This window comes from Leptonotus elevatus, chromosome 19 (genome assembly GCF_054856555.1).
Source record: "Leptonotus elevatus isolate MCC_2025b chromosome 19, RoL_Lele_1.0, whole genome shotgun sequence".
In the NCBI taxonomy this organism is placed as follows: domain Eukaryota; kingdom Metazoa; phylum Chordata; class Actinopteri; order Syngnathiformes; family Syngnathidae; genus Leptonotus; species Leptonotus elevatus.
The window spans coordinates 5230814-5253847 of NC_141257.1; the positions used below are offsets into that span (position 1 = coordinate 5230814).

The 23034-nt window shown below is 39.5% G+C and overlaps 1 protein-coding gene across 10 annotated transcripts in view; it reads left to right on the top strand.

The window, feature by feature from the left end:
* The window catches only part of khdrbs3 (KH domain containing, RNA binding, signal transduction associated 3), a 135037-nt gene that overhangs the window by 27911 nt on the left and 84092 nt on the right, over nt 1-23034 (top strand). For 9 of the 10 annotated variants that reach the window (XM_086062628.1, XM_086062625.1, XM_086062627.1 and 6 more), the window contains exons 2-3: nt 13015-13133; nt 19735-19851. In XM_086062628.1, the coding sequence (XP_085918754.1) occupies nt 13015-13133; nt 19735-19851 (236 nt within the window). The remainder of the gene's footprint in view (nt 1-13014; nt 13134-19734; nt 19852-23034) is intronic. The other variant, XM_086062634.1, reaches the window with a different exon arrangement.

The following is a 23034-nucleotide window of genomic DNA, read 5'->3' on the forward strand; positions in this document are numbered from 1 at the left end:
CATTATACATTGCAGATGAAACTTCCAGCCTCCATTGCCACCTCAAAGTGAGCGTTTCTCACGTATCGCAATTAGCATGTGTATCGCTACATAACAAGATGAAGTGAAAAGCAAATGAAAACCGTCAACATTTTCAATGTGTGAGTCTTTAAGCAAGAACTTAGCGTATCATCTTGTCCTCTTTACAAGGATGTTACTTTCAGGTAATTCTATACCTCACCAAGGAATACTAAGCTCACTGAAGTATGTTGTTCCAAATGGTGTAAATTAATTTGATCATCAAAAAAGGCCCGCAAGAGATTTACCCGCTAGTTTATATGATGACAAATATGAACAAGCTCTGACTTTTAGACCATCTGTGGATTTGTGAAATGGCTTGCAAGACATCATTATCATATTCCATTAAATTCCAGTTCTCAAACTATGCACAAGTGACTAAGGGCTAAGTTTTAGATCTCACTTACCCCCTCGTTTACGCACATCATCTGTGCAGCTGTCCGAAGCCACTCTTAAGATAGCGCTAAGTCCCCGCTGCCTTCTTAGTGGCCAGTGAGACCCGTTAAGTTCTCGCTTGTAAGCGTAAAACCTGTCACAGCTCCTTGAACAGAAGACCACTTTAAGCATGCGGCTACGCTTTTAAAAGCATCTGAGCCCGTCGTCATCAAGATTTTATTTCATATGGAAGTCGGAGCAACCAGAACTTCTGCACGAGATTTACTCTCGGAACTTCTTTTTGCTTTAAAGGAGACATGGTATGCATTTTATCCACAACTAAGGTGTCTTTAAAATGAATAATTTTATATAAATTAAATGAATAAAAGTAAAAGGTACAATTATATTTTCACTCATGAAAGCAGCACTTCATCACCAAGCAGTCAAATTACATGTTCATTATTTTAGCAGATTTATGTGCCGTGCCATCAAACATGCTATTTTCTAATACAAAGGGTCATCCGTCTTGTGGATGTTACGTTCACCTGAGGACAAACCAGTACTCTGCAGATTTGCCGTTGTGACCTGGTGTCTGCATGGTACGTGGCATGTAAGCATTGGAATGCTTACGGCCCACAAACTGGACAGCGTGAGTAATAGATTTGGACTTAGATGGAAAAGAATGCCCTCAAGAGAATCAAGTAGGAACTCGTACGGAAAGATACCGGGCTATGCAAAATGGTTTGACTGCCATACTCCACTGAAAATTTTACATTTACAGTTTATCATCCAATGATAGCAGTAAAGACTTCTTTTTTTTTTGAGAGAGAATTCTTCCAAATTGCTGCTTGCCAAGAAATTAGTTGGGCTTAGTTCACGGCTACCATACAGCCATCATATCGCTAATTAGCAGAGCTGGAAAATCCAGGTTCAGAAAGTAAAAACCTGCCACAGTTTGGCTTTAGCCCCTTGTGCTAGCTAGCTAGCTAGCTAGCTCCCTGTCAGTTAACCGAGCACCAGGGGCTCCCTGTCAGTTAACCGAGCACCAGGGGAGCTAGCTAGGGAGCTCGGTAGCTAGCACCTGCTAATTAGCCAAATGACGACTTGCATCTCGAAAAACTGTGTGTGCATATATACACACACACACAACATAAAACGAATATTAACCTGTGATTGGTTTTGCTTTGCTGAAATTCGACACATTTTTGAACCACCTCCACTCCCACAAAATACTTGCTCAAAGTGAATTATTACCACATTTACCAAAGTTTGCGTATACCTTATTTTTTCCAAACGAGCCACTACTGCATCAGCAGTCGGAATCAACTTTGGGACTTATTATCCTAATTTCTGCCTCGATACTTGTGTAGCTTTGCAAAAAAAACACACTTTTTAAAAACAACTTGTTTTCTCAGTCTTCCCTATTAAGAAAGTTTTCCCATCCATGCATGCAAGTCCTGTCTAATTCGCTACCACAGCAAGAAAAAAGAAGCATGTACTTTCACACTAATTTGATAAATATATAGGCGAATGTTTTTATTGACACATTGATGACTTCCAAGCCAGTGAGCCACAAAAAACGTAATCAATAAACAACATTTGAGTGGTGTTGTTGTTTTTTTTGTGGTCAATTTATAACAAAATAAAAGGCTGGACAGCTGGAGGCTTGACATGACCCAGTTGTCGATAAAACGTGGTAAAACTAAATGCCCTGTTTTGTAAAGCCAATCCAGAGTTTGTGTCGAGCCTGACTTAAGATCCCACCAGTGGAGAACATCAAAGTACCCTAATTCATTTGCAATATTGATCTTCTTTTTTTTTTCCCCCCATTCTCGGTTTTGCTGCTCTCTAGCACGCAAGAGCGACGACGTAATTGATTTGGCACAGTCAGGAAGAGGACTTGTCTGAGCTGCTTTTAGTCTCAGGAGAGGAGAAGCTGTGAAGGGAAAGTGCTGGGAATGAGACAAAACGCTGCAGGTCGTGGAGATGAAATGGTTTGAGCATTTCATTTTGACATTATCGTCACCAACATTTTCATGGTTATCAACGTTTGTCACTTGGGCCTGAGCGATATGGATATTTTTTAAGCCGATACTGATTTTTGGCAGTCAAAAATACAGATGACCAATTAAATCGGCCGATTAATTAAAAAAAAAATACATACAATTATACACCGATTTTTGCTATTTGTGGACTGCCAGGTGTCAACATTAAATATATTATTAAAAAAAAAAAAAACCGTTGATTTTCGGTTACAAGAATTCATAGTCCTCTTTGCGGGTTCTGTCACCTGGACTGCCTTCCACCAATTCATAGAATCCGGCGTCATTCTTCTGATGTCTTCTTCTTCTCGGTCCAAGTCATGTGCTTCTTCTTTCTCAGTTTGATATGTGTTGGGACAAGTCGGAAGATCAGGTCACTGATTGTGTAGTGCTTCAGCTGCCTCACATCCCTGCAGGCAGCGTTGGTTCAATTCCCACCCGGTGATGGTGTGATATGCGATATGTGCCCTGTGATTGGCTGACAACCAATCCAGGATGTCTAACTCCCGAAAGTCATGAAATAGCAGAAAAGCGTACATAGACGGATGGATATTAACCATCTTAAATTTTCGACTGGTTCATCAGTGGGTCGTCGAACCTGCGATGCTGCGTGAGCTTGACTTTGAAAGTGAAGGAGTTACTGCTCATTGTGATGATTTCAGCGTATATCTTGATAAAACTGCCTACGATGAGGTCGAGATAATGATGTTCATTAAGCCCCACGGTTTTATCCTCAGATTTCCCCTCCCCTGACCCGCCTCCTTCTCACAGCCTAACGACGTTTTTATGGGTAACTTCATTAGGGGGGAAAGGATACTGAAAAGCATAAACATCAGTGCTTCTTAATTGTGGGATGCGGTGGCCTTGCTGTGGTTCTTTCTAAAAAAAAAAAAACAAGAAGCCAGTTTGGTTGATTTATTATTAAAATGTTGATTTATCTTTGGGGCTTTCTTCTTTCTAAAGCCTGCTCTTTTACCCATCCAGAACTTTCGCATCTTCTGGCCTTGCTGTTCTGTTGTACACACTGGTGCGCTGATAGCCTAATGAAGACAAAGCAGCGGAGGCTTGCCGGTGCTGTGCTTAACTGAGACAGTGATTGGTCACCGCAGGCCGCTTGTGTAGTATAGCTCTGCATTTGCTCATTATGTGTACTGCAGGTCACCCTGTAGGTTTACACTGCACTTCCTTTTTTTTTTTTTTTTTTAAATAATAAGCATAATTGTTTCATAATAGACTGCAGGTGCTTCTTTGTTGGTTCTATAGAGTGAACAGTATTTTTCAGGTAAGTGAACTCAAGTAACTTGGAGACCTAAATACAGTTCCGAATAAGGTATGAAATGCAAACTTTGCACCAATTTCGCTTCTTCAAGCAATCTGCGATTGCTGTCCTACATTTGAGTAAGGACCGTTTTCATTTTGAATTAATTGCTGACCTAAGATTGTACCGTATAAAAGATACATTGATCATTTTTCTCCCCAACTCAAGGAAATTCAGTCTAATGATAATCCCTGCTTTTTAACTGACTATTAAACCAGATTGTTGTTAGAACAGGGAACGTTAAACCTCAATGTACATCACTAACAACGTTTAATATCGAGGCATTTATGAATCGAGTCAATGTGCGGAAGAACTCAAACGTGTTTCCCATCATCTGCCGATAAGCGTGGGTCAGGTTGTAGGTGGACAAAACATGCCTAATTCAAATTGTATTGCACCACCGGTGGGTGCTTGAACTGCACAAATGGAAAGCAACCAGATATTTTTATTAGATGTGCTGAATATGAATATCACAAATTGCCGTTATATCCCTACTTACGAGTGGCCCAACCCTGGATTTTTTTTTTTGTGAGAATGCTTCAGCATTCCCGCAAATGTTATTGTGATTTTTTTAAATTTTTATCCTCCCCACTTTTTTGCCGTGCAATAACTCCCACATAATACTTCCGATTTACACCATTCAAATTTCAACTTGCTTAAAATATTCACTCCTCTCGGGGTATATATATCGTCTGATTCCACATTACTTGCAGTATTTGCACAATTTAACATTAAATATAAATCCCCATTCATTTTCAATGGGACGGACATTGAACTTTTTCCAAGTACCACTTTCCACGCCCACTTCCATCCATACAACTGATCATCATTGCCCGGTGTACATTGCCAATATATCCATGGCGGAGAACCTGGGTTCAAACCCCGCCTTGGACCACATTTTAGTACATCCGATGGTTCAATGCCAACTGACTATCAGATCAGGAAATGGATTATAATTTCTCGGAAATTATTATTTCCCACTTTAGAGAGATTGCATTTCAAGTTTTCTTTTGTATTAATTTGTCATTTAACTACAAGTAAAAAAAAAAAAAAATTCACATCATTTATCTTTCAATTTACTTCACAAGCACATGCATTCAAATCTTAACATTCAGCTAATCGCATTCAGCTTTTCAGCATTCCCACGCAATTTCTGCAGAAATTGCACTTTTTCCAGTCAAGTTACCACAAAAATACAAGATGAAAACACTGGCAACATGCATGGAGAATAATTTTACTGCTGTTTCTGAAATCTAAAAGGTCTCATTTGTATATCAGGACTTTTTTTTTTCCAGGGGACTGTTTGCTCATTTCTTATGTCTTTAAACGGAATATTTAATGATGCTGTGTTCCGATCAGGACTGATGGAATACTATTAACCTATTTCTGAAGCCTAAGGAACAATCCAATTTCACATTCAGAATTTCAAAGTTTAGTTTTCAGTGTTGTTTTTTTCTTGATCCCAACTAAACTTGCATGTACTAAACAAGCAATGTAAGATTCGGGATAAGACGGTTGGGTGTGTTAGACACGGTGAGCTTGATCATTTACCGTAACGTCTAAGATTCCTGGCAACATAACTTTTTACTTTTCCACCTTGAGGAGAGGCACACTTGCTGCAGACCTTCATCCCATCATCCTCCGCTGCTTCTCATGATTTGGTAGATGAGGCGTGAGAATTTTGGCAGGTCGAGAACATTTTGGATAATCCCATTCGCCAGAGTGTGTCTTCAAGTGAACAGGCGCCAAGATGAATTCACCCTGCAACTATCGAAATGACGATCAAATAACGCGATGTCGCATGGGAGCGGGAAGCCCTGAGCCATTCTGGCATTCTTGAAGAAGTAGAAATGTTGCTAAAACGGAAACATGTGAACAAGAGCATCTCGGTGAGATCTATCTCAACTTGTCTTTTGGCTAAAATCCGACGTCGAGAGTCAGAAGGTGGCGGGGCGTCGGTACGCGGCGTCTGATTGGAGAAGAACAGGCTGTTGACGTCGGAGCCGTTGCCAGAGCGTCTGCAGGGCGTTTGCAGCAATATTGAATCAGCGTCGGGCGATTTTGGCATTTGCTCACTCTGATTGGCTGTCGAGCGAACCAGCGTAAGGGACAAGAACAGGAAGTGACAAACGCTGATAAATGGTTAAGGGATGGAAAGCCTAAGGTCGTGCATCGCGGTAAGCTTTGTTTATGTTTTATATGCTGCCTCCGCAAAGAGTTTTCTGGCAGAGGCGGGAATTTCCGTCAACTGTCAATTCCCGTCATTGACGATGCCCACCTTCCGCGTTTTTGGCGAATGCTTTATGGCGGAAAGCCTCGAAAAAATACACTGAATGGGTAGGAATGTCTGTACTCATTCACCGTACACATTCTGTGTATTTTTCGCTTCGCATCATAAAGCACTCGCTGAAAGGTGGGCATCGTCATCGACGTCAATTGACGATTGATGGAAGTGCCCACCTCTGCTTTGCGGTTGCCTTTTCTTTTCTTTTTTCTATCAATGAGGAATAGTGACTACCGCTGCCGATTATGGAGCTGAATTTGTTCTCACCCATGCGCAGAATAGAGGCTGACATTTTTTGGGGATTGCTGCGGGATGGGAGAGAACTTTACCTTTAATCGCGGAATTGGGACTGGACAGGATAAAAACTTTATGGGAGCAGGATTAATTCAATATCCGTTCGGGGGAAAAATCTTGGACAGATGCACACTTACATTTGTATTTTTCTTTACATTCGCTGCTTTTTTTTTTTTTTTTTAATGATGCAGTTGACCTCCATAATGGGAGCGGTACGGGAGTGGGAGTAATTTTGAATGGGAGCGGGACAGGACGGAAGCCGTTTTCACCGGGACTGGGAAGGGACGGGATTTTTGCTGTGGGAGTGGGATGAGACGGGAGTGAAAATCCACACTAGATTGGTGATTATTATTATTATTTTTTTTTTGTGGTTTGTATTTTCTTCATCTTTACGGCGCAATGCGCCAACAGTTAGGCTATGTTATGGTTCTATTGACCAATGTCAGATTGGTGTTTTAGAGGCTTTAAGAACCATTTAAAAGACTGAGAATGGTGTCTGTTGCTAGCTGGATGTATCCCTGACACTTCACAGTCCGCATTCTGAGATGAAGGAGGCGCCACTCAAGGGGCTCTCTGTCTTAATCCGCGGACATTATCTCGACACTGTAAGCGGGTCTTGGCTCGTTACCTCGCAGTCGAGAGCCAGTCTGGCAGGGCTTGCAGAGAGAGACGGAGGCGACGCGAGAGAAGGGGAAAGAGAGGGAGGGTCCTCCCCCAACCGCTCAGAATGTAATCTCCAGATTAGGGGGGGGGCGAGACGAATTCCTGCTGCCAGCCTGACCTTGTCGAGGCATTGGAGGAGGGAAATTAAGATTTCGGGCACAGGAGTGAGCTAAGGAGTTTCATTTTTTGGTAGTGTTTTTGCTTTCGAGGGCTATGGCCTCAAATCTGTGATTTACACTAAATGCGTGTGGTCACACTGGCGGGCACTCTTGAGATGTGCGCGAGGCAAACTGTGCCTGGCACTGACCATGCTGCCCGCGAGTCTTGGCACACGCTATCCCAACCAACAACAGAAACATGAACGCTCGTTTTGTCCTAATTTATGGAGACACGGGAAAGCATGGTCTTATGCAAATACAGTTGGGTGTAGCATTAATGAGGTTATTACAGCTTGCATTTCCTGTAATCTCTCCATAATGAACTTATGTATGACCTCACTGCTTTTAAAACATTTGCTTTACTGTGCATACATTAGTTTCCCTTCTTTGAAATTTTAAATATGCCATACAGTGTTCTGCTGTGTTGTGGTGGTTCATCATTTGCAAGTTTTTAAATGATCGCTTTATTTAAAAAAAAAAAAAAAAATGTATACAGTAAAGTTTGAATTTAGAGTTGTGCAACTTCAGTGTAATACAACAAAAATGTATGCTAATTCCCGGCAGATGCGTTAAATTAAAAATCTTTCATTAGACCAAATTAATTGGGTTTATAGATTTTTTTTTTTAAATAAACACTGTTTGATTCTCTTTTGTTTCATGTGTCAGTTTTATGGAATAATTGACTTGATGAAAAAAAAACAGCTTGAAGCAAGCACAGTTTGTCTTGACTGTGAGAAAGAGAGTCAAAGTGTTGGCACGACATAATTTTTTTTGTGTTGTAATAAGTTCAAGTGCCAAACAGCGCCTCTGCTGGTTGCATCCGAGTCCTGCACGCTGTTGTGCCTCTTATAGACACAATCAATTATTACACTGAGTTACAATTTAGGGAAAATTATTTTGTTGAGTCCGATTTTTATGCTGGTTAAAACTAAAATTGACATGATTCCAAAATCGCAGTCGTTTTTTTCTTTCTTCAGATAAGCAAATTGCACTGATTAGCTGTAATAAGAACTGATTACGATTCAACTCTATATAGTTCTATTTTTTAAGTTTTTTATTTTTATTTAAGATTTCAAAGCTTGTTACCATTTCATCCTAGTGTTTTTTAATTTGAGAAAAAAATATAGATGATAGAGAAAAAACAGTTTTGGATTCCGTACCCAAAAAGTAGTTAAAAACTCAACAAAAATGTTGTTCCCCATTGTTGTTATGTCTATCACTTGTCTCAAATTTAAAAAAAAAAAAGTCTACACGAAACACAAGGTTCTGTGCCCAGTAGATGATAATCCTCATAATAAGATTCAAAACGTATGCTTATGCCTATGTATGTGTGTTTTTTCTCTCCCTCAAGCTAAGTGCTAAGGTATATATTTTTCTGCAGATGAATAATAAATGTGACATTCCTGCTCCATTGCAAAACAAAGTAATGAGTCTGTCGGCATCAGATGCACTAAAGAGTAACATATAAACTCTGCGCCGCGTTTCATCTGAGACTTTTTTTTATTGCCGGTGCAGAGGGCGCAACTCGCTGTCGTCTTCCTACGTTCGACTCAATTATTTATTCGCAGATGCACGTTTGCAATTGAAAAAGCAGACCAACAACAACAGCAGAATAACGTGTCACTTTTGTCACGCCGCATGATTAGAAGAAGAACGCAACATGGCCGGGAGGTAACATATTGTAACAGTACTTTAGCGTCAAAGGCTGTGCAAAAAAAAACAACAACCTGCTGTGTTGCTTAATTGAAATGTCAAACATTTTTCTTATTATTCCAGACCAAAGAGATCATTAATGCCGCTCTAACTCCTGTCAGCGTGTCTTTATTGCCGCTGAAAGATTTTGCGCCGGAAGATACGGCACGTAGAGAAATGCCACTGTTAGATAAAACAACATGCTGCAGCTGGAGCAGGTAATGCACTAAACATATGCTATGAAACACTTTAATGTGCAACTAATTGTAAAGCAGCAGTCAGTTCCGCCACATTGAACAACAATGCAGGTCGTATGCGCACTGCATGCCTCCTGACGCTTGTTATGCGTTCATTTACACTTGTATTTACTATTTTTCTCTGTTCATTTTATTCAAGACCCAAACTAATGTCACAGTTGCCTTGAAGAATATTTAAGAATATTTATATATAAGAATATTTGTACTTTGTATGAATGTATGCTTCCGCACTGATTAGCCACTGATGCTAACACATACTGCATAGTTCTCAGTCTGCCCCCCCCCCCCCCCCCCCTCCCCAATTATTTTTAATCATGTATAATGAACCACATTTCTAAATTCACTTCACGGATCTTTAACCCCTTCAGACTCATAGATGGTCCCAGTGGACATGACATATTCACGTGTCTTCACTCATTCACTGCCATTGACGACTATAGACGTCAAAAATTAACTATTTCTATAATCCACTTTTGCTAACAAGAGTATGAAAACCTAGAAAAAAAAAAGATTGTAAATTTAGAACAGATATAACATTTGTGATTAATCGTTAGTTAACTCGTGAAGTCATGTATTTAATTACAATTACTAACGTAATGTAATTTCTCTTCTTCCACTGACCGTGGTTCTAAGTTTTAGTCCCTTTTGACTGCAGAGGTTTCGCTGCATTTAAATCTATTCCTCCGTCCATATGGAGACAATTTCATAGCCTTTTATTAAGCGTATTATCACCACTTAGCGTTCCAAGAGGCTGATTCATAGAAGGTTTTTGTTGTGCTTTTCCAAGCGGCCACATTTGAATATAAAGACATTTGCAGTCGTGGGAGAGTCTCCTAAAAAAAAAAATAATAATACAGCACAAACCAGGCGCATTATGCTGCCGCCAGTGTTAGGATCTCCTCCTTCTCAACAGCTGTTAATGATGCCGAGGTGGTGCGCAGCTCGCTTTTTAAACGACCCAGCACCCAAAAAAAAAAAATGCGGTTGGTTAGCACCCGCAACTCATCCCGGGCTGCGTTTTGTTTGCAAAATTGCGCCTGTCGGGGGTCAATTCGGATGCGAAATGCGGCGTTCAACTTAATAAGTCAAATCTTCTTCCTCGAAGAGAGCAAAAGTGGGCCAAATTGAAGCTGAAACAATCTCGCTAACAATCTCAGCAGCAGCACATCACAGAACGAGTGTTTTGAGAGCAGCAACACCTCGCTGAGGAAGGAATCTGTCGGCATGTTGCTATGGAGATGCATTAATATTAATGTTGTTGTGGGTTTTTTTTTTTTCTCAGAATGCGTGCGTTCGCTCCACCCTCAGGATAAACTAGGGCTCAAAGATATCTCTATATCCCTGATAGCTCAATTATCCTTTATCCTTGGGAGAAAAAAATGAAAAAAAGAAACTCAAATCAAAGAATTTTAATTACTTCCTGCAATATTAATGCAGTGGGAGCTTTATCGACAAATCACAAGCCCCTTTTTTTTATTCTAATTTGCACATCTTTGCCTGAGCATAATTGAAAAATGTGTGTGTAGTTCATCTGTCTACGTGTAAAACGATTGATTTCATCATTCTCTTACTAGTCAATTAAGAGAAAAAGATAATGTTTCACAGATTTTGACCAATTATTTAAGATTTTTTACAGATTAGTGTCCTACTTTACACTTTACACTTATTATTATTATTATATATATATATATATATATATATATATATATATATATATATATATATATATATATATATATATATATAATTACAATAATTTAGCCTATAATGTAATTTGAAAGAAGTAAATATGCAAGAAAAAACATGTTCTACTGCTTCTACTATTACTGTAAAATTATGAATAAAGGGGACAAAAAATAACACAAACATTGCAAGTATTATCGTGTACATTTTTTATGCAAATAGTCATATAGCATTTAGGTATTTCTGGCAAGTAAATGTTTTTTTTCGTCTTTATTCCTCTAACATTTCATCTTGTGACACATTTTTGTGCTTTTATGACTCCTCGTGTTATTTTATTTTTTTCAGCGTGTCTCTAAAACTCACTCGCAGCATATGAAGCAGTCACCAAAAGTAATAATAATAATAATAATAATAAAGCACTAACGGCTTGGGCTGCCCTCATCTTTTTCTAAATCATTTTTATGTTACACGAAACAAATCTGAGATGGAGTTTGCCCTCCGTCTCACCCTTTCTCTTGCCAGGAGTTTTTTTTTTTTTTTTTCTTGTTGCCTCTGTGCATTCACAAGTTGCCCTTTCTGCAAAATAATTTTACCAGCATTGAGAGGCCGCTGTTATCCATCTGATTAAGTGTTCAAGGTTACGCCTCTAAATACATCAAAGTCTACCGCGGCTCCAATAGAAAAGTGTCAGGAGCAACTTTTTTTATTATTATTATTATTATTTATTTATTTTTTTTAGCTTGTAAGTGCATGCTTAAGTGTCCACCCCACTGAGAACATGGAAGGGACTCTGTAAAAGTCTGTCCTAGTAAATTTATATCAGCTCAAATGAAAAGGAGATGACGTTTAGAGTACCAACACATGCATGAGTGTCGCTGAAGGGACCCAAATTTAATTTGGGTGATCTTGTATTTTCAGCCTGAGCTCCCTCACAAAGTGATTCTCACTTATCGAGCAGTACTTTTGTTTTAAATGGACGGAAATTTGGATACGGGCTTTGTGCTACTTGGTTATTAGAGTGAAAATGTTTTTAAATGTTTCCTATGACCTTTCAAGAAGTACAAGATGAAGCGACGATTGTTGCACAGGTGCTTGTGCTTCCTTTTCGCTTTGTGTGAAATGCAGAATTCAAAGGTCAACGACTAAGAATAGTAATGAAGAAGAAGAATCCTGCTACGACTTTAACATTTGTTTTGCATTTAATTGGATTTTATGGAGTGGAAGTTTTATCCAAATTATATTGCATATAACTAATAAAAAAGTACATCATAAAATATTTAAATAATAAATAAATAAATAAATAAATAATACAAAAGTAAATACATTAAAGGTGCAGGCAACGGTCACAGAAATTTGCCCATATTAAATTTGGCAAAGCTGGACATGTCGTGTCTGAAGTACCCGTTCACATGGGTGATGCGCGTTGCTCCATTGAAACTGGACTACATTGCTAACCGAAACAGCAGCACATATTGAACTTTTTAATTGAGCACAGTATTAAAACTGCCTGTTGCACTTTCACATACCCACCGTAGTAACTGTGCCCAGGTTTAAAGTGCACACAAGTTTTTTTTGTTGTTGACATTTTTTCACATTTTAATTTGTCATATATTCATGAATTTTATACTGCCGTATTGTCACATGTGTACAATTAGTTAAGGAATCTTAACGGGAATCTCAATTGATCTCTTATCGGCTGTCAAATGTTTCCAAAAAGACAGATGCCGATATTTGTCAAAAAAAACGGATATGTGCGCAGATGATTGCCAGCCGATAATTGGTCTAAGCAATATGGATACTGCACGTTACAGATCAAACCAGTAACTGAACCATTGTATTTTCTGCACTGTCAATTTGAAATAATGTCCTTTTTTTTTGTATGGCATTTGGATAGAATCTTTTGTTTTTAAGAATCTGATTCATCAATCGCAAAAATAGTAGACAGAATAATCGCTAAATTAAAAATTGTGCACATCATTCGTGATCGGTATCAGAATGGAATTTGAGGAGCCCAGAAAGTTTAGCGACCACTTTGTGGAAGCTAATGGGCATCCTAATAAAGAATAAAGAGAAAATCGGTATCAGCCGATCACACTCGTTGGCAGCGTAAAAAAAAAAAACATGATCGGAAAAAATAAAAAAATTTTGCGAACAAGCAAAATAAAGAATAAAATAATTTCCTGTTTTTCAGAAATTGACAAGATTCAGAAGGATGAAGGCAAGGAGGAAGAGAAGTTCATCGACGTCGTCATCAACAAGAACATGAAACTGGGCCAGAAAGTTTTGATACCAGTCAAGCAGTTTCCTAAAGTAAGTCGGGACATTGAATGTGCGACGTTTATTTATAGATAATGCAACAACCTGCTCTAGTTTGGGTTTCAATTCCTCACAAACAGCTCCTTGAGGTTTTTGTTGTCGTATTGTTGAATATTGTTAGACGTAACGTATCAAGAGGACATCTTATCAAGTAGAAAAGTATTCAGGAGTTGTTTCTCTGTCGCGCACACACTATATCTCTATTACACTGACCTTGATCAATGCCACTTTGATGTGTCACCATATTCATATGTCTATGAATATTTATGAATATATGATTGAGGGGAATTATCTCACAGCGGATTTCATTTTCTTGCCTCTTGCGATGGAATTCTCATTTAGACCTGGTAAATAACAGCTATTTTCGCTCTTCCTAAAGGCATTTTTTCGAGTCATTCCAGTGCATTGCCACAAAAGGAGAGCACGCAAGGGCTTAAGAATCGAAAATTGGTTAACTGGAATATGAGGTCATGCCACACTTTCTGTTGGCCAATGCACTTTCTGCTATATTAGACTTCTTGTCGTGTTGTGGTTAGCATTCCAAAAAACGTAATTAATCAGGGTTTTTCCTGGCTCAAATTGAGGCAGAGGTGGTATCAGCCTGACTATGATGGGTGACTACCGATACCAGGTCTTATTTCAAGGTTTCCGTACTCACGGCATTGACCGATACCATTATCGGCAGAAATTAGAAATTATATAAATACAAAGTTGCCATTAACTTCATGCAATTTTAAGGAAAAATAATATATTGGGATATATAGGTTTTTCTTTAAAATCATCTGTCATTTATGGGTGGGAAATTTTATTTACTAGTGGTATCAGTAGCGGTGACTACTCAAGAGTTGTGTATCGGTCAAGAAAAAAGTGGTATCGAACATCCCTAATCCTGACCGTACGTCATGACGTGCATGGATTCTGTAAATTCAACTGACTCTGTTTCATTTTTTTACAGGTAACATAGAATAATTCCATGTTTCAATAATAAGAATATACAGTATGTTTTGGACTATAAGGCGCACCTGACTATAAGCCTCGCGAGCTACATTTTGGGAATACTAGAGTTTGTTACACATATAAGCCGCACCCGACTATAAGCCGCGGGTGTTTTAATGTCTATTTTCTTTTCCATAATGAGGGCGCAAATTGTCTCTCTCTCGTTCTGTCTCTCCTACTGTATTTGGGCTCACTTGGTTTGGTTTGTTTTTGCCTGATGCTATTGCGCTTCCTTTGTAGTGCGCCCCATTGTGATCTGATGGAAAAGCCACACCTTTGTAATAGCTGCAGGATCGAATGCAAGTGAAAAAAGTAGCGTCATATAGTCCAGAAATTACTGTAGTTCCAATAAGAATATGACTATTATCATGTTAAAGCATTCATTCATTATCAGTCACTCAGGCTGGAGGCGGCAAGCAAATAAGGTGGCCGCCTCTGAGTTTTGTACACGGGAAAAACCCTGATTAATTGAAGATTCTAACATCCTTCGGCGTGAGTTTGTTTTCGTTTTTTTTACTGCCTTCTAATCCTACTAAAATTCCAAGGTTAAGAGTTGGTGAGATAATCCACCCTGGACTCAAATGGACCGCTCATGCAACATCCCTGTAACCGTGCTCATAATCTGTTTACATCCTAAGTAGCAACTATCATCAAGATTCAGATCATTACTTGCACAGTAAATAAGATGTACATCCAAGAAGAGTTTGAATTAATTGGATAACAACTTGAGGTTTGTGCTTTCTGTGCTTAGAGTCTGGCTTCACAGCATTTGCTTTGACATATTTGATAAGGTGAGCCACTGATACGCTATTTAGAGCTCCAACAAGCCACCGGGGGGAAGACAAATTCAATTTGTTCTATTTGGCAGGTAGCGATGGCAAAAGCCATTCATCTAAATTGATTTTTTTTTTTCCCTTCATTTGTGCTGCTGAGCATCACCTTTTTGGCTCTGGCATTCGGATGGCGCAACCCTTTCCAAATGACCATTTCGAAGTGTGTAAGCGTGCGCGTGCGTGCGTGAGACATTCTGCCTGTGTAAAAAGAGCTATTTGCTGTATGACAGATTGCCATTATAGTAAACCCTCGGTGGCAAAACTACTCCTACTCTCGAGTTATGTAAAAGTACATACGTACTTGTGTAAAAAAAGAAAGGAAAAAATCCACAAAATACTAGTTTCCGTCTTTTATTAACTTTTGCTCACTTAGTGAGAAGATGAGGAACGTCGTTTGCATGTTGTTGTTTCATGCAAGACTCAAGCCAAGTCCACTTTTACTGATTCCAGTTGGAGTCACAAAGGTCAGAGTCAAGTTTGGGTCACGAACAAATCCGAGTCAAGTCAAAGTTCACAAGGTCTGATTGTATTATTTTGTATTTTAACATGAAATTGAAAACGATCAAAATGAAAACTTTTCGCTAGCTTCGCAAACATTCATCAGATACTGAAGAGTCTGATACAGGCTTAACATTGTGATTTGACTAAGAAAAAAAGCACCTCTAAATTAGCTAATGAAAAAATATACTATATCTATAAAATACATATTAGACAGAATTTTTCAACACCAGAAGATGCAGATTTTTAGGCTGGTTTATGATGTATTCGCCACAAAACCTTTTTAAAAAATTTTTTTCTTGAGAGAGCTCAGTATTGTTCATTCGGTCATCATCATTGCTCTCTCTCTTTTTCATTTCTCCTTTTCTTTTTTTGTATCTGGTCAGTGTGTGTGTGTGCATATGTGCGAGCGTGTGCTCATTAATTCGCCTAAAACCTATTAAAAATCCAATACCGTTCACCTAAAACGAATACTTCAGAATCCAGCTAGAGTCATGAGGTTGTCAGGAGACCCGAGGAAGGATCAAAGAAAAGAAAGAAAAGTGAAATCTAGCACCGACCATTCATCACCTACTACCAACCAGAATCTTTCGCCAGCCTTCTTAGTGCCGCCATCTTCTGTTATCATTATAAAAAAAGATGATGGATTTGTAGTCTTGCTTCTATGAATCTGTTCCTGGTTTACGTTCTCCCATGTTGCTGCGGTGCCTGATATTTCTATTCATCATTCAAACCCCAAGATCTCAATCAGTCAAAAGCTGGCCTGTATATGCCATCTCCAGATGAACATGACTATTTTCTAACAACAAACTAGTTTCTATGAATCTCTTTTTTACGATTGAATCAACAGCAAGGTCGACTAGTGGTTCGTACGCCGGATCTCTTGGCAGGAAAGCACTACAGACTCATTAGCAAAGGCGTTAAGGACTCCCGGTGGTTTATTTCCAGCACCGCGGTGTTCCTCCCTGCCTGGAGAAACAAGTGATTGATCCCTCGACTCTCCTTCTTGTCCTGCTGTCCTCAGCACAAACGACTCTGCTCGGGCTCCCTTTTGAGCGCCAGGACGAGCCATAAGACGCGAATGATGAAAAGATCTCAGCTGCTTACCCTGAAGTAAACACCCCCCCCCCCCCCACCACCACCGCCACCGCCACACCGCACAGCTCTTTGCCATTCTTTAGCCTGTTTCAAGATGATGGTTATAAATAATACCTTCCCTCACTACTTTTATCCTAAAGAAAGTGGGAGGTTCTTGTAATGTCACACACATCCTCTTTTATTGCGACCGTTTCCCAACATAGCATCACAATCCGCTCCCGTGGCGCAATGACATCACATGAATCCAGACGGGTCACATAATCCCTCATGATACCGAACGCATTAGCAAACCCCGGGAGCATTAGTCACAGGACAGATTTTTGTGGATGATAAACAGTCGGGGATTTATATGTTTAGAAAACTCATATATTTGGATCATATTTTCCATATGAGGAATGGCATTACCGATCAAAACATATTGGCTGATGTCATGTGCTTTTTAACTTAAGTATGTCTTAATGCACCTCCGGAAATTGCATGAACCCACTGGAACTCCACATTCACAATTTAAGGTCATGTATTTTAACATTATAGCCCGGATGGCTTTCCACTGTAGATAAATAGGATTTGGCAAGTACATTTTAATAAGACACATTTATTATTCATTTATGTCTAGCGGTATCGATCAAAATATAAGCATCATTTCATATGTTAATGGTAACATAAGTAAAAGCAGTCCCATGTAAAAGTAGATCATGTTAGTTTAATAGGCATCCACCATAAATAAAAGATATTGGAACGGTTGTGCTTTGTGTTCTGCTTAATGGCTCCACACAGTAAATTTTTTAAGGAAAATCCTTATTAGGATTCTGCAAATGAACTCAAAAACACTTTAAATATTACCAGAAAGTTCAGATCCTCCTTGATGAATGAATTTTCCCTGATCATATCCCCCCAGAATCCTTTTCTATCTGTCACGATCACCCTTGACTTGACACCATGTCGGATGTTTGAGAAGAATGAAAAGTTGCGCTCAATACGACTTTGGCCGGCCCTGCAAGTCATTGTTCCATACCACAATACAGCTCAGTGATCAAGGCTGGATCCACGTGGAGGATGATGAATGTGCAGGCAATTGGTTACACTCAGCATATTCAAAATATTTCCTGACAACCTCTTTCTGGTGGATTGACTTGGGCAAAAAAAAAAAGTCTACAATCATCTTAAGTTTTTTTTTTTTTTTTTTTTTTTTTTTTTTTTTAATTAAAGTCATTCATGATATTCCATCAGATATCATGCAGACTAACAAATTTACCACAAAGTTCTGTTTTTCATATGAGGTAGCCTTAGCGGTTAGCATGGCTTTGCTGTCCTTTGTTTTCTTGCTTGGTTTGTCCAATTATTGATTTTTTTCATATTAGGTAGCCTTAGCGGTTAGCATGGCTTTGCTGTCCTTTGTTTTCTTGCTTGGTTTGTCCAATTATTGATTTTTTTCATATTTGGTAGCCTTAGCGGTTAGCATGGCTTTGCTGTCCTTTGTTTTCTTGCTTGGTTTGTCCAATTATTGATTTTTTTCATATTTGGTAGCCTTAGCGGTTAGCATGGCTTTGCTGTCCTTTTGTTTTCTTGCTTGGTTTGTCCAATTATTGATTTTTTTTTTATCCAGTTTTGTAGTGATAATTGTTATAGACCATGGAGCCAAAAGCATTAGTGACTTAGAGGAGCTCTGATAGGACAGTAGCCGCGACAGCTATAGCAGCACGAGCTAGCTTAGCACCTAGCATTTCCTCCATGAGCAGCAAGGAGGATGATGGGTGCCTGTTTGCCCTGGACACGCCGCTCAAAGCTGGTTATAAGAGTGATGCTAGCGGCTCCGTGGTCAGACGTCGTCAACAATCCAAATCTATACCGTAGGCCAAATGTATACCATCTGCTGCGTTGACGTCGTCATGGTTTCCCGCTATTCCCTAAGATAAAGTGACTAAATCAAACTTGCCCTATGATCAAAGTTAAGGAAAATGTACCTTGTCTAGAATCTACTCCAAAATGTTACATTCCAATATCCATTGTTGCCGGCTCATGGTTTATAAGTACAAAGTAACAGCGAAAGACTTGATGTCGACTGTTCTTCAAAAACAAAATGACAGAAGAAGGTGTGGTCTGACGAGGCGGTGCGTTTTGGATTACAGTCTGGGCGGACAAAAAAAACATTCATTGCTTAGATTGCCTTACAGTACATGGGGCAATCTCGCTCTCACAGGGAATCTCATTATGTTGAAAAGTCCTAATGGCTCCAATGTGGCGTTACAAGGTTATTATGGGACAGCGGCAATAGCCATCACTCAACAGTTCAACATATCGCAGGAGGCCACTTACCCCATTTTGCTCGTGTTAGATTTAAATGAGCGCAGTGGGTATTGCACTCCAACCCGGCCGTCCGCATATGGTCGCATTCGCAGAAAGTGCTGGCATTCTTAATATTTTTGACACGCATACAATGTATCAAAAACAGCAACCTTGCTGGGACTGTAAACAAGAATCCAAACACCCTAACCACATGCTGCTACTGTGCGAGAGTAAATCACTAAAGCGCTACCCTCTCAAAGCCATCAGCTAGCAATTGGCGGGCCGCCTCCGAATAAGCTCGGTTGAAGGAAAAGGGTGAGGTGAGGCGTTACCTCCCGCCAGCTAATTGATGACTCCAACGGTTAAAGGAGACGTCGCGCTAAGTCACTGGCGAAGGAAACGTGCGGTTCGGCGGGAAAGGTTTTGGCCGTCTTTTTGTCTCACTTTGGCCATTGCCGGCTGTGAGCGAAATTGGGTTTGGCTACTGTTGAGGCTCCTCTCGCTTTGACGGGTCTCTGAACGCAGCGCGACTTGGCACCGTGATGGCACGGCATTCGGGTTTCAATGACAAAACGCAGCGACCTTGGGAGTTAATGAAAATTCGGAAAATAAAGACTATAATTCAGTAATTCACTAACATATGGTCGATGGCGACTCCGATATTTCTTCACGTAACAAAAGCCCTTACGGTGACAAAATACGGTTGATTTACTGCTTGTATTGATCCCCGCCGAGCAAGGAAAGAAAAGGTTTTTATTAGCTTTTGGTGAAAGAGCTTCTCTAGGTTAAAAACGACGTCAAATGGACGCGAGCGTCTCGGAGCTTTATCTCGAGCGAACAGCGACTTGATTGATCCCCTCCACTCTCTGTTTTCTCTCCTGCAGTTTAACTTTGTGGGCAAACTTCTCGGCCCGCGTGGGAACTCGTTAAAGAGACTACAGGAGGACACGCTCACAAAGATGTCCATTCTGGGCAAAGGCTCCATGCGGGACAAAGAAAAGGTAACGTAACTCTCGCCGTCACCTTTTTTAACTTGTCGGAATAAATTCATCTCAGTAAGTGACCAACTCGATTTTAAAAATATGATTGCAGTTTTGTTTTTTATTGGCGTAAACACGGCCTCGCACTTAATGTTCTTCCATTGTTTTTAAATTGTCAACAAAATAAGGAAACCATCACACTTCACTTCACAAGTTCAAATGTCATGTATTTATTTTTTCACACAACTCATACTGACATTTGGAAGATGGAAAACGAGTGACTAGTAACGAATATTAATATACTCCAATAAAAAAAGGTTGTCTTGCTTTCTTACAATTGAAGCGATGTCGATGTTTTGGAAAAAATATGTAAAAAGCAGAACTAATGTGAAGTTAGTAAGAATTTGTCCAAAAAGTAAATAAATGCCATGCGGTCAACGCGTTAAGAAGGCCAACTTCGAAAAATAAACCGTACCTTTATCAAATAATGGAAATACATTTTCAAAATGAAAGATTTTGCTCATTGTCCAACACAACTCTTGTATAAACGAACACTAAAGCACACGGGCAAGCCAAAAGCAGACAACACATTGTGAAGCCGAACGATATGATTCAAGACTAATTGAGTATTTCTTGGGCTAAAATCCATGCATTTTCTGAAAAAGGAGAGCAAAATTTCGCTTAACGTGGCCCATTCATCAATAATTACGTGGGTGTCTTAAAGAGAGGATATAAACGAGTCCAACGGCAGCTCCGAAGACGCTGGATTGATTGCAGACGTCATCGTTGCCTGCGATTTGTCGTCCGCAATAATTCTTGTTATCATACAGCGTATTCTTTTTTTTTGATCACGGTGATCGATAGTCTCAGACGGCCCGGGAGAGATCCGTCACGGAGATGTGCTGACCCGAGCACCCGCACCTGTCTGCACATGTGCGATTTAAGACCAGGCAGCTGGACTCGGCTTGTGGCGGCTTCCCTCCTTTTTATTAATGGAGAGCGAGTTGCTCCTATCTTCTGTTTGCTGACGTTTTCTGGCGCGGAGTTAAGCAGGAATCAGTCATTGGAGTTTTCAAGGCTCGGAATTCCTGCGACTGTGAACCAGGAAAGTCTGGCCCGCTGCACGGGCAAAACACCCGGACGCTGTTTCAAAAGGGAGTACAAAAATACAGCCGCCTCCTTCCCACAGACGTCCTGATGCTTCTATGTTTCTTTCTGTGGGTAAAACATACGATATTTTTCTTTGGTCCTTCCTCGGGTCTCCTGACGGCGGTGTTCGGTTTAGGTGAACGGTATGAGATTTTTTCTAATAGGTTTTTTGGTGAGCTAACAAATACACGCACGCACGCACACACGCACGTACACATACTCACCCACACACACACAAAAAATAAAAAATTAAAAATTAAAAATTAAAAATTAAAAATTAAAAATTAAAAATTAAAAATTAAAAATTAAAAATTAAAAATTAAAAATAAATAAAATAAAGAGCAATGATGATGACATTTCCGAATGAACAATACTGAGCTCTTAAAAAAATAAAAATAAATAAATAAATACGATATTGCCTCCGAGTTGCACTTTTGGGTAGGAAGGTTTCCATCCTACGGTGTATGAAAATGTCCTTTCACAAGTCGGGAGTCCAGCAGCGTGTTGGCAAGATAAGTGTGCGTTGCTCGCCATGTTTCCCTGAGACGTCACAGAGTGGCCGTATAATTGCTCTAATATTTGCTGCTCTCGGGTTGCCAATAACGTCAGCGCCGAGGTGTTGACAGGCTACCGAGTCTGCCCGCCCGCCCGCCTCGTTATGGCACCTCAGCTGTCCTGCCGCTGTCAGGGCGCAATGATGTAGAGGCATCTGTGCTGCACAACGACCCCCCCCCCCCCCTTCTTGTTAGCGCCGTAATTAACTCATCCATTTTCCTCCCTGGGCCTTTCTCTCACAATCCCAACGTAGACCGTAAAATTAATTTACTATGCTTCGCTTACAGCGTGATTGAATTCTTGTTTTAATTGTCAGGGTGAATTCCTTTTTGTTCTAGCCTTTTTTTTCTTTTTACTTTTCCTTTTTAAACAAATGCATTAAGAATCCCTGTCACACAAAAAAAAAGAAGACAATATGTCGCATCATGGAAAAATGTTAAAATGCAGGCTTTTTAGCTATTTTGCGACGTTTCCATCTGATCTTCTTTTGCGAATATTGAGAGGGGGGGACTCGGTATACATCATAGAGATGTGATCCACCAGTAATTTGAAAGAAGAAGAAGACCAGGAAGCGACTGCACCGCGCGATGATGTCTATGAGTTTGCTTTTGTAATTCGTGATAAACCGTAGCGTTTCTTTACTGTTTTCAATCTAAAATAGAATTCATATTCGCTTCTTTAATTCCAAAAAGATTTCTGTTTATTTGTCCCCCCCCAAACATACCTTACTTATCGTCCGACATTGCTTTGGTACTACAAACGTACGTGTGACCATAATATCCGGTCAAAACATGTGACGTGTATTCGGTGTTGCCAGCGGTAATTGGCATAACCCAAATTTGCATTTTCCTTTTTTCGATATGCTTAAAAATCCACCCCCTCTAAGCGTATTTTTATTTTTTATTTTTTTTTTGGGGCCCTTTTTTGAATTCCTAGCGTTTTCATTCAGTTTTACTTTCACATTTCTTAAAAATAAAAATAAAAATTGATGGATGGAAAACTAACTACTAATTATTATACTGTATTTTTTTGTGAAATCTCACTAAATGGCGATCAAAACGATACGTCTAAACACTAAACTCGATTTACCTGAGTTTCTAATTGTTTGACAATTGTTAGGTTGCATTTAATTTTTTTTTGCTTTCACTTGGAACAAAAAATTTAACCAGCAATCAATTTATGAACTTACATACAAACAAGCTGCTATTTTAATTGATTAATCTTCGCGGAGTCGGAATTTCGACTTGTGCGCCTTCCGTTTTAGAATGACTATGTTTACATGCAGTCAAATAGTCAATAGCCCAATTTAATAACCCAAATATTGTCATTTGGGTTTTGAAAGGTCTTGTAAACACGCAAAACTCCAAATATGCTCTTGTTCGGGCTTTTTTGAAAAGTCTACAATAAAAATCATCTGGAACCGAAATTTTTTTTATATATAAAATGTGAGTGAATCAAATCGTTCCACTTTGAAATATGTCTATTGAGGTATGGAATCAT